We start from the raw sequence: 22,484 nt of genomic DNA, 5'->3' as shown, positions 1-22,484 counted from the left end.
CAGTTATAGAAAATAAGGGTTGCAGGTGGACAGGGAAGTTATTATGTTCTACAGTAGTTCCTAGGCATCAACTACACTCTCCAGTATTTTCACATTTATAGTTGCAACATATGTGGGATATTTGTTAAGGAAAGACATTTTAAACTGTAATCACGTGCCACAAGACCAAAAAAATGCTGTAATGGATCGACTGTGGTGTTTGTAACACGTCAGCTATCTGCCAGCCTCACTGCATAAGAATGTGTCCTCAGCTTGTAGTCAGCCACACACATTTCTCTATCAAACCAAAGTTTAGATTTGCTATAAAGTTGCAACTTGTTAGACTTTTGGAGGTCAGATCGGTTTATTACTTTGTGATTTTAGGAGAAATTAACATAATTAGATAATCATAGGAGACTGGTCTCGCATGTGTCTGTATTAAAAACATGATCCTCAAGGTTACTGAGCAGGGATCATAGTGAGGAGAGACTCTGCAAGCAGGAGCCGTTCCGTACGGTGCACAAAACCAGTCACCCAGGAATCAGCATGCCGTAACTCCAACTCAACATTCTCCATCATTCTCCGCAGGCTCACCAGTTTCCTGCCACAGTCCAAATACAAATATGTTATATTAATGACTGATTCCTACATTACAGATGTTAGGAATTTACCTTGTTAGTCAGTGGATTTTCTTTATGACTCAAGCAGCAGATAAACTGCAGCCCCATTCTGTTTGCTATATTTTAAGATCTTAGACATGACTTTCTACCTGAAGATTTAGCTTTAAGTGTTACAATCAAAACTATTCCAAGCTTGGTTAGACAGAGATGCCAAATGTCTACTGCAGGATGTTATGCAAATAAGGATCTGCAATTCAAAGATGTGTTTAGAAATCAAAATCCACCTCCAGACAACAGTTTCATGAATGTCTAAGTGACCGTATGCCAACTTGTTTTCTGCTATATCAGGCTTTTGGTGTAAGTTCATCACATCTGCTCATATCTCTGCGTGTCTTGATCTCCCCATGGCCAATCATTTCATTATTTCTATTTCGGTTCTCACAGTCAGTATTTTTTATTTAAAGTATTCGTTTTGCCCTGGTAGTTTATGTTTCCGTACCATTCTGTGTATTTACATATCCTTATTTTTGCACCAGTGGTTTTCATTTTCAGAAATATTTATATTTTATTTTGCATATTTATATTCTATTTTGCACTAGCAGTCTACATTTCAGTAAATTTCTTTAATATATTAATATATTTATCAATCAATTTTAGGTTTTGTGTGTGTGTATTCTTATGGCATGTGTTTTATGTGATATGTAGCACAGAGGGTTGAGGAGGAACAGTATTTAGCCCCTCTGTATGTTGTTTTCTTAACATACAAATGAAGTGACAATAAAAAGCCTTGAATCTTTGGATCTAGATAGAAAGATATTGCTGGTCTCATTAGTCTCCCTCCTTGTTTGTGCAGGATGCTTGTAGCCACCCACGGTAAAGAACAGTGGAATACTTGGTGTTTGGTTGGTTTTGAGTGCAGAAGCACTCCCATGCAGTTTATGTTAGACAAATATGTGATAAGCATTTAATTAGCAACATTTTGGTCTGCTATTTTCAGCACAATAGACATGCTCCTACTTTGTCTACATCTTTGGCGTTATTTCCGGACACCTCTGCTTTAAATCACACCAACGGCCCCTTTTTAGCATCAAGTCATGAGAGCAGCCACTTGTGTTGAACCCACTCATCAATCTTCTGCCTCCACAACCCCACTAATGGTTTCCAACAACACCGAGAGAATGTGAGACCTGTCAGGAACTTGTCATCAAGCTCTTTTCTCTTCTGCAGAATAGAAACATCTACTGTGCTGCTGTGGAAATAACACTAGTGGGACGATCTGGTGGACAGCAGCTGTTAGCCCCAAAGCGCTTTCTTTCAGATGGGATGTGAAACAGACAGAAAGAATGCAGACCTGAATGGGCTCCCTGTTTCTGCTTTATTCACACCCAGCCTTTGGAGAGCCCTGGCAACTGCAAGCATTTAGGCGTGGAGCGAAACTGAGAAAAGCAATTAAGTAAACAATTCCGCCCAAATCCTCATTTTATCCATCTCATTCTCAGCATTTGTGCATATTTAAGCTTTGTGAATACACCAATCAGAAAGCACACAGTTGGAGTTCACTTTTCTCTCTCACTTGTTTAAAAGCACGAAGAAAGAAATCTGAGATCAGGCAGTACAGATACTTCTACTTCCTTTGCTTTAGTGATGTTAGCCTTCAACTTGGCAGACATTCTAAGTTCATAAAACATGTTGTTCAAAGTTAACCTTTCTCCGACGGTAAGATCACTCCTGGTTTGAGCTTTGGCCAAAGCCTCTCTGAGTCGGGTTTGCATGTTTTCTTTGTGCTTCCGTGTGTGTTTTTATTCCAGATGTTCAGGATATTTTCATAAACCACCATAATGAAAGATTATTTAGGGATTCTAATGTGAGCATGGGTGGGAATGTGGGTGTGCATGATTGTCTCATGCACTCTTTGCATGATGGTCAGGGACTACCAACCTGTCTGAAATAAGAAAGGGAATTGTTAATATTTTACCATGCTGCTTGTCAAATTGATTCCCTTATTGATTTCAGTCTAGAATTTCAATGAGGAAACATAACCACCCTGGTTTTTAGCCTCAGCACAGCTGTTTATGTGCCATAACACCTTTGCAAGGTACTATGACTTGTAGCTACACACAACTGAGTATTACTTCATGTCAAAATAAATTACCTGTTTTATCTCTTATGTTTCATTCTTAATTTGGTATGTACATTATAACAGAACTGATCAGTTTAAAGTTGCAGCTCTGATTTCTTCATGAAAACTGGAACCAGATCGGTGGTAGAAGTGAGTTTCAGTTCAAGTCTACTCTCCCTTTGGATTTAAGCTGGAAGGTTTAGACATTTGGAGTTTATGGTTTTTGGAGCTCACGAAAAAACATGGATGTTCAGGAGAATATTTTAACCCGATTTGTGGATGAGGACTAGCTAAATGCTCCTCCATTAAAATTTTTGAACGTGTGTAAATATGTTCAATAAAAGCAAGCCATCTGTCAGATTAATTTTCAGTCTCTACACAGCTGTTAAAGTAATGTAAAAACTACGCAGGGCACAGCAGTATCTCAGCTCTACTACAATGCAGCTACAGATTAGGAAAATACTATTTTCTGTAGTCTTTGAGTCTTCTTTTCTAATAAAACAGAAATGTAGCATTCAGAGTGAATGAAGTGATGAAGCGCCTGAACTGCAGCTTTTACGCTGGAGGTGTGACACTATGCGTAATGTCTGTTTTAGGGATGAATTGCTGCTTTGCCTCAGATGGGCCTGCTAACTGTGCACATGATTGTGTGAGATTTCATGCAGATTTGCTGAAGAACAGCTCATCTTTTGGTACGTTAGTTATTGCATTCAAACAAACTGTAAAAGCTGTACAAAAGCTGTACAATTATAGATATTCACCTTATAAGACTTGGGGTACAAATATGTGGACATGACACGTGTGGTCTACATCATAATATTTAATTTCCTAATGCGAGCCCAAAGCAACAAGAAAACAAACCACACCAGGCTTTAGGAGGTTAAATCATAATTCAAACCCCTGACAGAAGCATTTGCTCAGTTAAGAATTGTTTCACAGCCTCGAAGTACCAAAACAATATATTTAATTATGATTTCAATAAAATATTTACACATGAGTGATACATTTGCTTCAGCATAATCTCTGAATAGGCCCTTGGTTTCCTCTGCAAACATAAACATAAAATTGCTGTCAAATAAAATAAAAAATAAGGCAAACAGCAGCAAGTAACAGAACACATCAACGATTTTGACAAGTCTACATTATCAGTACTGTTTCAATGAGTTATTGCTTTAAAGTAATAGCCTGACCAAAAAAGCACAAACAAGTTGATCTGTAGTCTTAAAGGTGAATTAAAAAATGTTCAAAAGCAGCAAGAGAAATGTAAAAGCTGAAAGAAAAGGAAGTAAAGTCATAACAGTCACTTTACTAAAATGTGGCTGAATAAAGGACAGTTTAATAAAAGTTCAGTTTTCATTTCAGCACAATGAACATAATGTACCGAGCATGGATGGAGAGCAGTTTTTATGCTGGGCGGAGATGTCATAAATAACAAAATGTAGACTTTAATACCAGACTGCTTTTAGATTTGATGATAAAATAAAATATAAATGTCTAAGAAAGAATAAAATGTAAAGTAAAAAACTGAAAAAGATTTGGCCCATGACATTTGGACTGCAAGAATAAACCTCAAACTAAGACTTGCTTTAACAAAACACAAGTCTCGCAGCATTTAGAAAAACTGTTTTCTAAATGTTTTGTTTTTCTACCACAAAACTTCAACTTCAAACCAACAAAGACATCTGTTCCCTTTGAAATAAAATAGCAAGTATAGACAAATCATCACTTCTTTAAGTATTCACATTTATATTTTAACAGCAATGGTAGAAGAATCCCACTGATTCACGAATCTCCAGTCAATGCTACTTCCCTTCGATAAGCAGAGTTGCAGGTCCATGGGGGATGGCCTGCAGAACACAATGCTGCCTTTGAGCCAGATTCACAGTGGTTACCTTTATATACCGTCAATGCAACACCACCTGGATTTCATTTAAAGCCATAGGCCATGTGCATGTACACACACAACACACATCACACACTTTATTCGCTATCACCAAACACAGAAACACATATTTTAAAGGGTTTACATGGGTCCGGATATTTCTGGTGATTTTATTACTTTCGTATGTTAAAATTAGACTCTTTGCACAACTATAACTTATTTACTCAGTGACCACTAAGTTAAGCTGTCCAGCAATAAGAATAGTAAATTATTAGAGGCTATTTGTCACAGAACAATATATTTACTTGCATGTAAATAAACAAGTCTTCCAGCATAGCTTCTACTAAAATGAAAGAAAAGTTGGAATGTTAAATAAACAACTGCGATAAGGCATATATCATCTATGGCACTTCCTCATGTAAAGTTATTATTATTATTATTATTATTATTATTATTATTATTATTATTATTATTATTATTATTATTATTATTATTATGTACGCAGCTTGATAGAGCTTTTAAGTCCTATACTATGATGGCTCATGAATTACATCGCAAAGCTTTCAACAGCATTTGGTTTAAAAGATGAAAACGTATTTATTTCCTCACACTGCATGCTGAAGGGAACAAGTCAATACTTCTCATGAAGTTACCAATATCACATTCACTTTACCTGAGTACAATTTGTAAAAATCGATAAAAGCACATCAGATGCATTAAAAGGAGAATCCAGCAGTTTCTGTATTTCAGCACTCTGGTTAAAAAATGTGACCATTTTAACTATTAATGACTTTTTTCTTATGCACATACCCAGAAATAAGATAAGCACACACATCACTGTTACACTATACTTCTTTCCTGAAAATCCAACGGTGACATAGGAATAAACTACAATCTTAGATAATAATTTAATCCAGTCTGGGCTGACATCTATGCTTATTTCATCTGAAAAGAAATAAAGATAATCACATAAAGCTTAAGTAACAGGCTTTTCAGTGAAAGCAGTATGCAAATAAACTTTTCTTTAAAAAGAGGCATTTGTTGTTATAACGAGGCACATCGTCGGTGAGCATGAACGTTACTGTGGGACTTCAACCTCGTTCAGTTGCCAGTAAAAACACAATGTATTTTGTATGTTTTGGTTTGTGCAGTAATGGCTTCTTCTGTGTCTCATCTATGGCATACAGTGTTTTAAATTAATTAAACAGCCTATCTTCAAGCAAAGTGATAGACTTATTGATAAGTGACTTTTCGTCTTCCACAAACTTGTACCCAAACAGCTTCATGGTGGGTCCGCATACTTTCTGCACAGCCTGAGCCAGTGTAAAGGGAATACTAAATCTCCATTTCTCCGCCTGTTCTGACGAGTTCTTCTGGGTGGAGTAAATCCCACTCGCTTCTTGTGTAGTCTGGGTGTTCCGCAGAATCCACTCCTTTGCTTGGGAACTAAACGGTATCCCTGTGAACGCGTACATCTCCTCTGCCTTCTGCATAGGGTATCGAGCAATATCCTCGTAGCGCACCAGCATGTAGCGCCTCCTCAGCCAGCGGGGCTGGCTCAGTCCCATTTCTGCAGAATTCCTGAGGTTATCGCAGTTTCCTCTGAGCCTCTTCACCTCCTCGTCGTCTTCGGGCACCTGTCCGTCCTGTGCCCACGTCTTCCATGTCTGGTATTTGGAGGAGAAAGCCACCATGCGCGATGCTAAGATGGCTCGTGGATCTCGGACCAGCTGGATAACTCTGATGTCCAAGCGAAGGTCCTGCACCAAAGACTGCAGCGTCTCCAGCTGTCGCACACGAACGCTCTTGATCGCATGGTGTTCTTTGGATAGGCAGGACTCAGATGCCAGGGTTAGGTTCAGGGGCCCGCAGTTACGAGTCTTACAGTGATACCTAAGAGAAAAGCAAGTAGTAAGACAAAACACATTTTAGATGGTTGTCAATTGGGCTATTTCGGGAATTTTAGGTTTCAAATGCTCTTTTTTTATGTAAAAGGAATCTAAAATGCTCGACTACTGTATAACATTAACATCGGCTGTCTATTGTCATTAAAGTTTTAAAGAAATGAGAGACATCAGTGATATATAATACGCCAAAACCAGCCTACGACCCATCACTGTGACAATCCAGATGCAAAAACATAAAAAAAAAAGCTTAAAAATATGCTTTACCTCTCAAAAACATCTTTAATTGCAGGAGTACAGACTGGTTCTTCACAGAGTGATAGACTCGACTCTCTGCGGAATAGGTCAGGCGTGACGTGGTGTTGAGGTGGAGGGGAGATAAACTTCTCAAGAGGAGAGAAGTCGCACAGGAAGAGTGCCTGGAGTACATCCCGGTATATCCCTGCCAACACCGTGCCATTGCTTCCCTCGGCAGTCGTGGTGAGCATGCGTTCGATGTGCCACAAAGGCTCAAACAAGTAGAACATGCCGTCCCCATGCTGGTTGAAGAATTCCCCCACAAATGAGGATCCTGTTCGAGTGCTGGCCATGAGTAAGACGTGCTTACGGCCACCACTGTTGTTGTACGTCCCAAAAGCGTCCAGCGCCTCCTCTTGTTGACCCTCTGAGTAGTTTGAGTAATTCCTCTCTGTACCAGGAAGTTGAGACAGCAGCACTTTCAGTAAAGTTAGGGAGCCATTTTCCGTCGTGTTGCTGTAATCCTGGGGGGTCTGTGGAGTCTGCTGGGGAATCTGCCGCTGTGTCAGCTTATCAGAGACCCTGCAAGATACAGGGAGTTCATCAAGATTAAAAACATTGAAACCACATTAAAGTATTAAAAAATATACACCACACAACATGAAACAGATTAACTCAAAGGCGCTGCTTTCTTTGAAATGTTATCAACTTTTGGCAGATTATTTTCATTAGGGTGATTTTCTTGACGATGTAAAAAACACAGTCTTCAGGTCATAGAGTCCTGAATCCTTATCAATTAAACAATGAAACCTCAACGCATCTATAGACAACGTCAAAAGACTGCTATAGCTCAAATTAATTTCAAAATAATAGTGGATGCGAAAAAGCATAAACTGAAAAATCTGTCTGTATCCGTATGTGCATAGACGGCTTGCTCCTCACTGCCACGTGTGTGTTCATATGCTAGTCAACCAGTAGCCCATTCATTTCTATGGAATCCTGTAGTTTCCAAAAGGTGTGTGATACTGGGACGGGGACTGCAGTATGTACCAGCAAGTTGGACACATGAAGAGACAAGCAAACTACTTTCTTGACAATCAAACTAATTACTGCATTTTAAACACATTTAAGTGAAAACTTAATGATTTGTGCACTGGTTATGCACTGGTTATAGGAAACAGTGTAATGTACAGAGAACATACACTGCTCGGTGTAAAATAAAAAATACATAATAATAATAATAATAATAAACACAAACTGGACTTAGCTAACCAATGAATAATGGTTTATATGTGGTTATATGGAACAGCTTGGACATTTGGCTGTTAAAACATACTGGCTATGGATTGTTAATTGAAGTTCAGATGTGCATGGTTGCTTGTCTTGGTGTGACGGACTCGCAATCTGCGCAGGGTGCATCATGGAAAGCTACGGGAAAAAATGCTTTCTGTGGTTCATTTTGTAACAAATTTGCCTTGAATTTCTTTTTAATTACCAGTCTTTTCTGTAGCATATATCTTGATGGATGGATGGATGGATGGATGGATGGATGGATGGATGGATGGATGGATGGATGGATGGATGGATGGATGGATGGATGGATGGATGGATGGATGGATGGATGGATGGATGGATGGATGGATGGATGGATGGATGGATGGATGGATGGATGGATGGATGGATGGATGGATGGATGGATGGATGGATGGATGGAATTCCAGTCCAACGAGAGTAACTTTAATGCGTATAAACCTGTAAGGCCTGACGCAACATACAGTTCACCGTGACTTTTACAGTTTCTCAGATCTAAATGGACTAAATACTATTCCAGAAAGGCTCTAGGTCTTGCTAGTATGGTATGCTGGAATGCAGGCTTTCTGTCTTCTCGGCACAACACAGTCTAAGTTGTAAAAGTAACATATTTTTTATCAATTTCAGGAACTAAATAGTCTTCTCTGTATCATTTAATATTGGGGACAAATGACTTTAAATTACAATAACTGCGAAGTTCTGAGCCTGCCGGAGGAAGGCTGATATGTGTAAAAGAGAAAAGAGTTGCGTAAAGGTTAAGAAACAAACAAACAAACCCTGGGATCCCTGGGAAAATGTAGGGATAAAAGAAATTTTCCAAACCAAATGGGACTTCCGTCCATCCTACATATACACCGTAGAGTTTAGTCATGCCATATCTAGTCCATCTAATATTTTACAAGAACACTGAGGGTCTGCACGTCTCTGTGACCTTGACTGTGGAAACGGGGTTAGGGTTAGGTTAACCCAATTCTGTATGTTTGGATCAAATCTCTTTTGTCAAGGCACTTAAAGTGTTGATAGTGTTTGTGGACTGGAAGTGAAGACGAACGCTTATAAAGATGTCAAGTCATTGTTCTGAGCATTCATCTGGTAGTACGGTACATAAACTGGAATAAAGCAATGATTTAGTTATTTTGAGAAGCTACGTTGCAGCTGGTTATTGCTCTTATTTAGGTGTTCAAAGGAAAATATCCTAGTATATCACTGAATATAGTTTACAGCTGAAGTGACAAGGCTCATGTCTTTCTCACATTTGTACGATCAATTTAAAACTGATGCAGGACGTACAGAGCTAGTGAGCCTAGTAAAAAAGAAAAAGCCCTGCTCCAAGGTGGTTGTGAGCTCTGGACTACTGGACTACATCTCCTCTAGTCTTGTTACAAAAAAATGTTGCTTGTTCATTGGTCTGCTGTCCATGTTTAATATCATACCAACATCATCAAATACTCTGTCTGGGTACCAGCCAAAAAGAAATTAAGTTTTTTTATTCTCTTACCTTGAGATGATGTTGCTTTCTTTTTCAATGATGACCAGGGCCACAATACAGATGAAGACGATGGCATATTTGGTCTTCATTCTTGAGCGCTGGCTTTGTAATTGAAGGTCTACAGTCTAGTTTTTGTGTTGATCATAGCTTGTCATGCTGAAGCTGAAGTTGCATCCTGTAATGAGAAGAATATTTACTTGTATGTGATTTAAAACACAGACACATGCTCTACATATACAGTTGCATTGATTTGAAATGACAGCAAGTGGGCACGATAGCAGTAGCTTCCATAGCTTTATTTCAGGTTTGAGAGCAGCAGGGAAATATGGCATGACTTTTCAGCAATCGCAGGATTGGAAAAAGGTAAAAATGTTACGAGAGGGGAGGGATAGAAGGAAGTAATGTGTAAAAAGTTGGCTTTTATCCAAAGCTAATGCCTGAGTCAGGAGGACACCTCTTTAACATCAAGACAAATTCAACACTTCCAAACAACTGTTTAACTTACAGATGGTGTCTAAACGGATTGTCACGTCATAACCCACTTTTAGGAATTGAATGTGTCTCTACATGTTCACTATTTTCATTCAACCATGAATCCAGTTCTTTTGAATGCCTTTCAGCACAATGATATGACAAGTCAAAGCCTGATAGTACACAAACAATTCTTGCAAAATTACCTGGGAAAGTAATAACCCCATCCCTTGTGAGTATCAACTTGCCAGGTGAAAAAAAAAAAAACCTGGCAACTCTGGCAACCTCAATTCATAAGTGAAACACGTCCTCTGGAAAACCTTCAAAAACATTTTTGAGGGTGTTTAATCGGAAATCACTCAACTCAACAAATGTTATTAACTGAGCAATTTGTCAATGCACTTTATTTTTATTTATTGAAAAAGAAATGTATGCATGCATGCTATGTGGTCCTGTCAAGAAAGTGAATAATATTAATGGAAAACACACTGCTTTCAACTAGTTCTGGAGTAAAACTGTGTGCTCTTGGAGTAAATATAACCTAATTATCTGAGTTTAATACGCCACAGCCGTCAAACTGTCAGGCTGGAGAGCTGGAGCCGAGCAGTTTTACATATTCAAGAGGCGCTGGAGCATTAGCAAATCTGACTATTTGCTCAAGCAGAAACACACATCACTCTGTTTATCATTTCACTAAAATTACATTAATGGCTGCTTTCAGAGCACCGAGGCATATCATGGGGATGCTGAAGGCTCCATTCACACTGAAAGCCTTGATGCTTCTCCAGGGGTGGAAACAATTAGCTGTTATTGGAAACATTGTAATTTGTATAGGAGCTGAATACATGATTTTACTTTGGATGTCATGCCATTTACCCAATGCTTTGACTCCCTGTGTGTGTGTGGGTGTGTGTGTGTGTGTGTGTGTGTGTGTGTGTGTGTGTGTGTGTGTGTGTGTGTGTGTGTGTGTGTGTGTGTGTGTGTGTGTGTGTGTGTGTGTGTGTGTGTGTGTGTGTGTCATTTAGGGGGAGGGGTTCTCAGCCTATGGTGATTTCCATCATTCCATCCAATAAACCAGAGAAAATAAAGGTTAATGACGTATTTCTGTATAGGTTACTGCATAGATAGTGCGCAGAGATTAGAGATGTGTACACATTTAAAATGAAATATGGAATACGTTTATATGTTTAACTCATTTTTGCATTTCCCCGCTGCCACCGTATTTTCCACGATAGCCATCACATCCTGATTTAAAGAGATTTTTCATACGATATGCATTGTTGACAGTAGTCGAAATGATCACAGACTTGAACATTTCGAGCGTCTCCTGCCACCGGTGCTTCTGTTTCCGTGATTTATGGTTCCGCGTTACACCAACGCACAGCCTACGGCGTAGCGTCTGCGTCGATTTAACGCAGAACCATAATTCAGGCTTTAAGCTTTGACTCGTTTCCTGTCAGAAAGAACAAGATGAGAGGACGTTCAGAAAGCAAACCTTCCGCTGTGATCTCGGTGCGATCGAGCCAAGCGTCGCTGATCCAGGAAGAAAGGTCTCCTCGCCGCCGCATCTCGCTGCATTGTCCGGGAGGAAGACACACGGGCTCATGGTGCGGCGGACGCGGCTCCCTCAGCTCCTCAGCTCCTCAGCTCCTCAGCTCCTCAGCTCCTCAGCTTCCTCCGGGATGATGCAGGAGCCGCTGATCTGCGGAGACGCGGATTCCCCAGTGAGCGGCGATTACATAGGAATTTTGATTGGATGTTGTACAAACAAAATAAAAAAAAAAATGATAGAGAAGAAGAAAAGTGTAGAATTTCCAGATCATGAAATACAGGACTAAGACAACTTTTTTTTTTTTTTTTTTTTTTACCTGAAATGTATGTTTTTATAAAGATCGCTTTTATTTTCCCTCCGACTTTGCCCCGGTGCTGTCTAACCATGAGCTGCGTGTAGGAATGCTTCAAGTCACCACGGCCCCTTTTTTTCTTTCTTTTCCTTTTTTTTTTTTTTTGGTGGGACATCCTGTGTTGGCAAGGTCACGTGACTGAGCAGCCAGTGGTTTTACGTCCTCAGATGCTTCACATTCCTCCATCGCTGCTGCCTTTTGTGCAGCAGCATCTATATGATATTTGAAGCTAAAGTTGAACTTTCTGACAGCTTCAACCGTAAATATATACATTGAATAATATGTATAAATTGAAAAAGCGTTATACTTGTGTAATAAAATAACAAACAGGAAGACTAGCTAATAGTGCAACATGTTCATAACTTATTTTTTAAAGGGATTTATGATGTTGAATTCAGATATGTTTGTTATATTTTTGTTGAGTTATAAAACTTTTTTCATTTAGACAACTTTAAATAGATGCAGCATACAACTCTAACAATAGAAATAAGTTTATTTTTAGCTGGCAATACGATTTGCTGAGTTGCATTAAACGTTTGGGAACTGGGGACACAAATGCTGCATTTCTGAAAGCTTTACCATTCTTGATTAATGCAGCATTTTAACTATTTTCCTTTAAATCAAGGCTAAAAACATTACTGTTTACTGAAGCGTAGTCTTAAATTAAATACTTATCTGCTGTACTCTACTGCCCTTACTTTTTAACAACTTGTGCTTTTTATTATTTTACCTCTTTTCTTATCATTGTATTTCATTTTACTTGTTATTTACTGTTTAATTGTGTCTTGCTGCTTTTAATGTTGATATAAAGCACTTTGAATTACCTTGTGTTGAATGGTGCTATACAAATAAACTTGCCTTGCCTATTTTGCAGTTTATATTATATTTGTATTTGACTGAGAGCCAACTGCTTAATCTGGATGGCAGTATAGGTTACTCCAAACGTCTCTCTATCGCCCAACATCATCGATCCATTCATTATCTATGCCTGCTTATTCTTATTTAGGGTCACAGGGGTCTGCTGGAGCCTCCTCCAGCTTTGGTTGAAAGGCAGTAGAACTGTGGACACCTAGTCTGTCCATGGCAGGGCCACACGTAGACAAACCACCACTCAGTCACACTCACTCCTGTGGGACATTTAGAGTTACCACTTAACCTGAAACACATGTTGTTTTTTTGTTTTTTTTGGACCGTGGTGGAAACCATAGTACCTGGATACAAACTCACACAAACACGGAGAGAACATGGAAACATGGAACAGATTACTGTCACAATTTGAACATGAGGCAACTATTCAATTCAGTTCAGTTCAGTTCAGTTCAATTCAGTTCAATTCAGTTCAGCTCAACTCAATATTACTCCCTGAGGGGAAATTATACAGTTTATTGAAGTACCAAGTAAGTCAGTCAGTTAGCATCATAATCACTGTAAAATGTCAGCGTAGATGGTAATCGCTATAGACTGCAATCTTCTGTACAGATGTGTAATTTATTTTTATGCAACATCCTTTTTTTAGTTGTTGTTTTTTTTTATATTTAACTGGTGCAGAGGCATCCCCAGTGCAAAGGAAGTATTATTTATCAGCTGTTCAGTCTCTTTGTTTCACTTGTTCTGATGTTTCAAGAGATGATTGCAGGTAAAAGTGCACTCTTCACCACAGCCTTGCAGCGAGCAAAGGACCCACACTTCCTCTAGAAGTACAGTCTGCTCTGTTCCTTTTTGCAGACACCTTTTAGTGTTACCTCTGCAGTCCAGGTGAACACAGAGGTATCCCTAGTTCTCCACCAATTCCACTTCTCCTCTGGAAGTGGAAATAGTTACAGAATTGCACAACTGAAGAGGTCACTCATGGAAAGTGTACCAGTGCAGTCCAACAGCATCACCCAGCAGGCAGCAGTTTTTAAAACTGTGATCTGGTAACAAGCTTGATACCATATTTCCTGTTAAACTCTAAGGAACATAGTGTTCAAACTGAATCTTATATTTGTAGCTCATTAGACTAGAATACTGACTATTGCTGTTTATTTAATCCAATTAATTTAAAACCTTTTCACCATTATTTTAGCACTGCACCAGTTCTCCAGACTTTTTTAAAACAACTTGCAAGTCTCGGTTTCAAAATGAACCTATGTATTTTAAAATAGTTGTGATACAATGAACATTTACATTACACAGCATCCAAATGCTTTGGAAATATGGCTAAGGCCATCTTTGTCATGTGTCATATAAACGCTGTCTCTGGTTGGACAGGTTGGACAACAGGTCTCGATAAGGACATCAGGTGTCTGTCAAGCAACCTTCCTGACTTCACTAGAATCTGAAGGACAATAATGAGCTGCAACAAGACACGTGTTTGCTCTGCTGTTGTGTTGCTTTTGAGCATAAAGTGCAATGATGATGCACCACCGGCATTTTACCACTGTGGGGCAGCAGCGTAAAGGAAGAGAACCGCAGTGGGGGTTTCCTTGAGGGAAGAAAAAGATTTAGTGGGGTCTCCATGTGAAACACAGTAGCCTATGTCAAATTTGTAAAGTAAAAAAATGAAATTAAATAAAGTTGATGAATTCAATTTTGCTTGTATAGAACCATATCTGAAGTATTGGATTTAATAGTTTGTTTCACCTCGAGGGTCGTTCACTTTGAATACCAGAACATTTTTTCAAGTTTCTTTTTTTATTGATTTTGCAAATCTGTACAAATGACATGAGGTGTAATTAGATTTTGTTGCCCTGAACACTTTTTAATGTTATTTGAGAAGCTCTCAGCTGAACTCTGAGCAGCTTGTTCAGCAGGGTGGAGAGGAGGGTATTCATCCCCACAGCAGTCTGGCTTGTCAGGCTTTTCAATAATAGCACATTATAATCACTGATGTTATTATTCACTTGTATTTTGTGGTCGTGTTTATTTTGTTCTTCTGGTGTGTTGTCCACAGAGTGGTTGTATCTTGTTCTATTTAAGGGCAGTGTAAGCTAAATATTTTGTTCAATAATACACAATGATTATACATCACTTATGTGTGTAAATATAGAGCTTGTATCTATCCAGGGTCTTCTTAATTTGTCTTGAGTGTTTTTTTAATTCATTATTCATTTTCTATTTCCTTTCTCTTTTATGCATCTTAAATCTGTATTTGATTTCGTTGTTTTTTGACTGATGTCTGTTTTAATATGTGATTTTCCGTTATGGTAATAAAAGATAAAATGTGTATTTTATTAAATCTCTCTTATTTTCTTAACTACATCTCTCTTGCTACTAATGTTCATATATTCAGTTATTAAAGATAAGGGGATTACAAATGTGCAGTTGTTTTTTTCCCCCACACTTTTGTGCTAGTTGGTGTTTCCATGAAGATCTGGCAGGAGTGTGACGTTTAGCGACCGTAGTTTATAAATTATTTCATCCCTTCAGTAGACAACCACTGATGATTGTCGCTAAAGAGGTGTATGATATCTTTGAGGATTTGTTTATTCTTTTATGTTTCAGGACTGTGTAACCCTACTTTAACGCTCTTGAAAATAAAAGGCCACTAACCTCTGCACGGAGAGATTAAAGGCGTGACCTAGTTTTTGCGTGGACCACGACTAAAAGCAAACCGCTGCTCTTGGCAAACCACACAAGAGATTATTATTAATAATCCAAAATGGTAAAGCTGAATTAGGTATGTTGACAACTTACACACACTGTGATCCCGTAGCGAGACAAGCACAGCTGAAATGATCAAAAGCTTTCATCCAGTTACACAGAGAAATGCCTCTTGCACATATGTAGTGTTTAATGGGTAAGATTAGGATTTTTTTTTTTTTTTTGGTTTACTGTTTGTCTTCATGTCTTACTGATAAGTTGCTACTTGTTCATCCACATGTTCACTTGACATTGTTAAAGTCACTCACGGTTGACATGTTCATGACTAAAGCCAGACTTAATCTACTTGCAGCTTGTTAACATTGATTGTTGATGAGCAGCCAGTTAGAGCACATTCTTACGTGTTCTTACGTGCTCTAACTTCAGAAATATAATATGATCTAATATGACCCAGCCGACCAAAATGTTGCTGAGGAAAAAACATTTCTTTAACCATTATTGTGTGTGGGATTTTTTTTCTTACTGTATATGGTCTGTTTGTAGGTGTTTCTAAAATTTTAGTGCCACTACATTGGACAATAAAAAAGAAATAGGCAAAATGATGCCACTTTATTTTGTATTAATTCTGTCTCACATGGGTACAGTGATAGTTGATGACAAATTATTTGTGAAAGGCAAAAATAAGAATCAAATCAGGAAGTAGCTGCCTGCAGGTGTGTTCAGTACAGCCTCAGTTTAATCTACAAACAGACGCCGCTGCGCCTGGACTTGATTTTCTGACCTTACGGAGTTGACGGCAAGTTACAGCTTGTTGATATTGTTGCAGATCTTCATAGATGTGGGACAGACGTCCCCTGTTCCTCTTTGGTTCTTTACAACTTTGCTCCTGAGGTCTTGAATTTGGTTTGTTTACAATGTCAAGCTAAACCTTTTAAAGTTGGTATATCCCTTTTAAAGACAAGCCATGACTAAAGTGGCCCATCTGGTCAAGACTCACAGGTGCCCGTTGGTCAGTACAAACACTTTATAGTTCCCTTTCATATGTGCCTACTCATCTACAAGTGCTTGTTCGATGCGAGAGCTTACAAAACAGAAACTGAATTGGTAAATCTAGATTTCCCCTTGTCTAAAACATTTACACAAGGCATTTACAAAATATTAATGAAAAAAATAAAAAAATCAGCGAACCAATCAGAGGGACCCATAGATTCACACATGCCTGGTATTCAATACCACAGACTGTCCCTATTAGGCTTCTGTGCAATGACAGGGCAGAAAGTAAATCATGCCGGACCCAGATTGCAGAAATAAGTTTTTGGAGAGAAGAAATAACTGATGTTAACATAATGATTGATTGGAGTATTACAGCAGCTGCAACAGATGAATAAAGTATTTACTAAGATGCTCTACTTGTCTCACAACTACATTTAGTATTAGTGTTTTACTAGATTAAGAAGTTGAGGCTGGATTTTCTTCAACCACAAGTGAATCTGCTGCTGTGAGTGTACAAATCTGCTCTCACGTGTGATGAATCTGCACTCTGACGACTGCAACTCTTCTTGTGAAAAATATGTTTCAAAAAGTTGTATCTACAGAGGTCAGAGCAGGGGAGATGAGGAAAACTGGCAGAGAGGGGGTTAGGATGTACCAATCTGAGAGACCAAAAGAGAGAAAAGGTCTATTTTCAGTGATGCCAGTAGCTTCATCTAATGAAATCGCCATGTGAAAGCATTTGGCCATGTAGAGCACCTTTTTTAATGGTGTAATGATATATAATTTGGAAACATTTGTGCAACAAATAACCCTTGAAAAATAACTGATGCCTGCCTTTGTAACAGACATCATATTATGCTTTTCTGCCTGGTAGCATGCAGGGATCAGGGGGTCGGTTAGACTGTCTCTCGACAAGGTTTACATTTTTAGATTTAATGTCTTTTCCAGTTCCATACAGAAGCGGATTTGTCTCCTTTTGGATCAGTCACTACTCAGATTTGGATCCGAAGAGTCCTTTGGATCCCTCAACTTAATACAAACAGAAATAATCCTGTCAGTGAAACTAGAGCCTGTTGTTTCCAACTGCAAGTAAATACGCTGTATATCTGAAGTTGATGAATATTGCATAGCTTTATGGGGACCACATTTATTTATATGAAATGTCACCGCACAATAATGATAAACGCTGCATATACCTTTTCATATTGATCAATGCATTGAATCATTAAATCTCAATCTGTAAAATAAGTGTTTTTCCCATCACATTTCTTAGGATTCAGACCTGTATGAAAACTTGAACAATCATTTTGTCTTTGCACTGTTCAATATTAATAGCAACTTATTACTGGGTCCTATGTCCATAAACCAAATTGAATCCATGGATTCAGGTAAATCTGCGGGCATGGCTCCTAAATCTGTCATCCACGTTGTATCTGACAGACTTCCAGATCAGCAGGATGTATGCTCCATCTCCAAAGGAGTTAAAAAGGACACAGTGTAGTGTGGACGATAATATATCAATATATCATCTTGAGCAACAGATGATGAAAGATGACAGTTGCTATATTGTTGTGATAGAATATATAGAAAATAGTCAATAAAAAAAAGAGCCTATGATTTACATTTCCTTACACCTCTGATATGAGTAATATCCGTTCTACTAGGATTAAATTCCTTAGAGCTTGGATTCAGTACTCCAAAGTCCTTGAACAGAACCTTGCGATTAACCCAGATCTGCAGGGATTTGTTCATCTCTGCTCTGCAGATAATGTGAATAAAATCAAACTTAATAGACAATAATATCAGCTTGCAGCTGCACAATTCCAAATCATTTTATTTAGGCCAAGAACCCTCTTTGTACACATACAAAGTTAATATAACCTCCGTTCGTCTGTGGGGACCCTATACACAATCACTCACAAATGGAATGATGTTTTTGAGTTTTGTCAGAGGCTTAAATATCAAATTATTCGGATGTTACTTGTCCTCCAGGTTAAAATGAATATCCTTTATGTTGCAATAAATATAGTTTTAACTCACAACTGCTTTGATTCACATACATTTGGTCCCTATCAAAAGTTAACACTCATTAAAATCTAGACCTGTAGTTGATTTAGCTCCAGCATATTCCTTTAATAGACACTACATTATTTGAATGGCATCAATGTAGGAATAAGGCTAGTGAATCGTCACTGTAAACATTTTATATCACATATAAATTACATTATACACATTACTCTTGCACACACATGACTTCAGTGACAGAGTTAGTCAACAGCTGCAATGTAATATGGCTAAATATGTTTTAAAATGCACCAGTTTATTGTTTATTTAATATTATGCATTTTTAACTCCATACAAAATAGCTACCCGATGCTATATTACTCTAACCTTTTTTCTGCTTCTTTACTCTGAAAATAAGTTAATTGTTCTTAAATTACTAACTTCTTAAGTTACTATGGAGGATCAAATCGACATAATTAAAAATAAAAGCAGAAATATATATATTTTTTTGTTTTTCCTTTTCTTTTGTATGTGGATTTTCGTAAAGAAATATATATATTTTGTTTTTCCTTTGCCTTATACATGCATTCCTTGTTTTTTCTTACTTTACCTTATGTATTTCTGCTTCATTGTAAAAATGAGGAGGGCTGCCCTTCTTGGTCCAGCTCCTACTGTATTTGTCAATAAACAAGGAAGGAGCAGGATCCTTCCCGGAATGTAAAAACAAAGTATAAGGAAAAGGAAAAACAAAACGTATACATTTCTTTGCACAAATACACTTATAAGGAAAAGGAAAAACAAAACATATGTATTTCTGCTTTTATTTTTTATCATGTCAATTTTGCATGTCCATAGTTACAACACTTCCATCACTTTTCCAAAGATGTTCTGTGTCCATTCATGTGTGATTTACCTTCTCCATCCTTTTTCATCTGAAGTGAACATTCCTTATGCAAGGTCCCATTTCTGACCCACATGGTTTGTCATTTTCTGTGGCGTTTGTAAAGAGTGGATCTGAATTTTTCTACAAATTATATAAAATCATAATAGTTTCTCACACCGGATCTACATTTGTTGTAAAATATTTTTACCTTTGTAAATTAAATTAAAATGTATCAAGGTATGTTAATGCAGCAACAAACCTTACCCAGCACCATGGCTACGTCACCAAAAGGACATAAGATCAGCATGTGCTGCAGTAATTGAAGGCAGAGGATTAGACAGTAACAACGACTTCTACAGATGAGCAGTGAGCTGTCATTCGTATCAATTTTACACTTGTACATATGATAATGTTTAGGCTTCAGTGGCAGATTTTTATCATATAATATATGCACAGACTGATCCAGAGGTTTAGGCATTTTAAATAAAGGACATATTCATTACATCAGGATTTAAAAAGAAAAAGGCAACACAGTGATAACTTGCTTCTGAACCCAGATAATGTTGAACACAATATAATAAATGTCTATGTGAGTATTAATAATATTTTTTTGTCCAATTGTGTTTGGCATTTGTGTCTGATGATCTGTGTTGATTTGAATAGGCTCTGTGCATTACAAGATGAGAAGAGATTAGGACACAGAGGGTTAATCTTTAGGCCCGCCATCTGCCAATTCCATGAGAAATGAACCTGGATCCACAACCTCTACTTCACCCATGACAGCATATCACAAAGCAAACATACAGGAGATATTTTTGCAAAGGCTCTTTATTGAGGTCATTGTGTAGAGGTTATGGATATTATATTTCTAATCTAACAAGGACTTATTGATGTGGGTTCAATCACTGGATATTTGCATTTTCTGCGCTCGAGCTTTAAATGCACTGCCAGGAACTTCATTGCTGCAGAGGTCAAAGATTTTAAAGAGGACACATTATATCTGTTTTTCAAAAGTTAAAGAAATATCCGGAGGAATCAGCAAAATGTCTGTGACCCTAGTCGAAGAGTCAGAGAGATCCACGGTAACTGCTTTTAAAAACTCGTTTTATAGACAATTCTAAATGCAGGACAATTCAAGTCGGATCTCGGCCTGTGATGTCACAGAACCCCACAAACACAGTGGAAAGGTTGTTTAATGTATATTCATGATTTGGTTGTCTCTTCAGACACCGAAATGCTCTCTTCTACAGACTTTTTTCTTTCCATATTATGTCCCCTTTAAGTTTTTAGAGGCGTTAAGATTCAGTTCAATTCAGTTTTATTCATGAAGCGTCTACTACAATACAAATTGTCTCTAGGGGATTTTTAGACATCCAGATCATGACCCCTGTGCAAATTTTAAAAGAAACATGTAACAAAACGTTTGCTTTTCTAATTGTGGAACATCTGTTGTAAAATATCAGACAAAGTGCTGTCAAACTATTACCAGTTCATTCATTTGTTTAGTCCTCTGAACCATGTAACTGTCAATGACGTGAGAACAGCACAGCAAAAAGAAACAGCGAATGATTTTTGGTTTCTAGGGTACCGCTCATGAAGCATGAGTTGTGGTGGAAGATACAAAAGTAGATCATTCTCCCTGATCTGGTAGTGTGACATAATAATTTCCTAAGTGAATTACTGTACATATGTTTAGACCTGGGATGCCTTAAACACAGACTGTTGCTTTTTTTTTTATTTCTTGACTTGATCATCGCTTCAGACACACATATATGATCTCTCATTCACAGGAAACGTACTTTCTTCTTTTCTTTTTTTCGCTCTTGTAAATCTGAAAATTATTATTGTTATCCTTTTCTCTGTACAAACACAAATTGTATGCACCAGGGACATTGATATAAAGCTTACTTCATATTTCATACCGAGTGACTCAAATTGTGGAGTAGATTTAGTATCAGCATGAGAATAGATGGATTTGTGTGCATAGATCTTATTTGCCTAAGAGCCTCACATTTGAACTCAAGTTCACCCAATATTTAGATCAGTGAAGAAGATTTCAATATTTCACCTTCGCATCCAGAGTGAATAGTTCTCAGTTGGTCATAAAAGGGTGAAAAGAAACAACATCCTTTCTAAATACTTTGATAGGCAAAATGTTGATGCAGTGGTTAGCCCTGTTCCTTCACAGCAAGAAGGATCCCAATTCAGCGGAGAGTCTGAATGATTAAATTCAAATCACAGTGGTAGTTTGCATCTTCTCCCCATGCTTGTGTGGGTTTTCTCCCACACACTAAGACCTCAGACCTCATATGCATGTTAGATGAATTTGTTATCATAAGTCTGTAAGAGTGAGTATGCATGCACATGTCTGTTTGTCTTGTTAATGTGCTGCTGGACTGGTGACATTTCCAGAGAAAACCTCTACTCTTACCTGATGGCAGCTTTGATGGGCTACATGCCCCCGTGACCCTGAACAGGTATTGGAAATATGAGGATGTGACGCAATGTGAAACAGTGAGAGGAGTTCATCTTGCAATTCCTCTGTTTTAAGTCACTTTGCACAAAAGTGTCCACTAAATGTAATGTATTACACTGGGAATAGATGAACCTACAAGGGGGGTGTATGGTAGATTACAAATGCACAAGAATATGAATATATATATATATATTTCAAAAGAAAGCTCCCCATCCCCTTTACTTGTGTCACCCATTATTCATTCTTCACATCCCATGTATTTTCCAAATACACCTTCATTTTAGTGTCAACTCCACATCTTTAAGGTTTGGGGGCTATACTTTGAAATGTGTGATTCTACTACATTGACACATTCTGACCACAGACAAACATATAAAACCAAAGTACTTAAAAAGTCTGTCTTTCAGTAAAAGGAAAATGTACCCCAGAGGAACCTTTTACCTATTTTGCCATTATGACACGCATAGACACACAAATAGATGACTGCTGATCCCACGCCACGAATGAGTCTGCCTCTTGATGCCAAATAAGATTAACACACAAGATTAGCCAGGTTCAGTTGCTGAATTACTACTAAAAGATTACTCAGTATACTCAATATGTACGCCATAAAAGGACAGAAATCTAAAT

At 38.0% G+C, this 22,484-nt stretch overlaps 1 protein-coding gene across 2 annotated transcripts; it reads right to left on the bottom strand.

Annotated features, from left to right (window-relative positions):
• Nucleotides 1-3,528: 3,528 nt before the first annotated feature.
• On the bottom strand, nucleotides 3,529-11,955 carry chst3a (carbohydrate (chondroitin 6) sulfotransferase 3a). Of its 2 annotated transcripts, none has more exons than XM_061745630.1 (5): nucleotides 11,881-11,955; nucleotides 11,508-11,714; nucleotides 9,551-9,716; nucleotides 6,772-7,323; nucleotides 3,529-6,493 (listed from the first exon to the last, which is right to left on the bottom strand). In XM_061745630.1, exons 3-5 carry the CDS (start codon nucleotides 9,628-9,630, stop codon nucleotides 5,797-5,799), a joined length of 1,329 nt encoding a protein of 442 aa, XP_061601614.1. In that variant the 5' UTR covers nucleotides 9,631-9,716; nucleotides 11,508-11,714; nucleotides 11,881-11,955; the 3' UTR covers nucleotides 3,529-5,796. The 2 variants fall into 2 exon arrangements, with proteins under 2 accessions (XP_061601614.1, XP_061601615.1); XM_061745631.1 differs by having other exon boundaries at nucleotides 11,508-11,709; nucleotides 11,881-11,945.
• Between the last annotated feature and the right edge of the window lie 10,529 nt (nucleotides 11,956-22,484).

This window comes from Cololabis saira, chromosome 17, assembly GCF_033807715.1.
Source record: "Cololabis saira isolate AMF1-May2022 chromosome 17, fColSai1.1, whole genome shotgun sequence".
NCBI lineage: Eukaryota > Metazoa > Chordata > Actinopteri > Beloniformes > Belonidae > Cololabis > Cololabis saira.
This window is presented reverse-complemented; position numbering and strand designations above follow the sequence as displayed.

Excerpts from the sequence above, each read along its gene's own strand:
- chst3a (XM_061745630.1), bottom strand. The coding sequence starts at position 9,630 with ATGAAGACCAAATATGCCATCGTCTTCATCTGTATTGTGGCCCTGGTC. Across the intron at positions 7,324-9,550 it reads GAAAGCAACATCATCTCAAG|GGTCTCTGATAAGCTGACAC; the intron begins GTAAGAGAATAA and ends TGTATCTTGCAG. Across the intron at positions 6,494-6,771 it reads ATTAAAGATGTTTTTGAGAG|GTATCACTGTAAGACTCGTA; the intron begins GTAAAGCATATT and ends CTTTTCTCTTAG.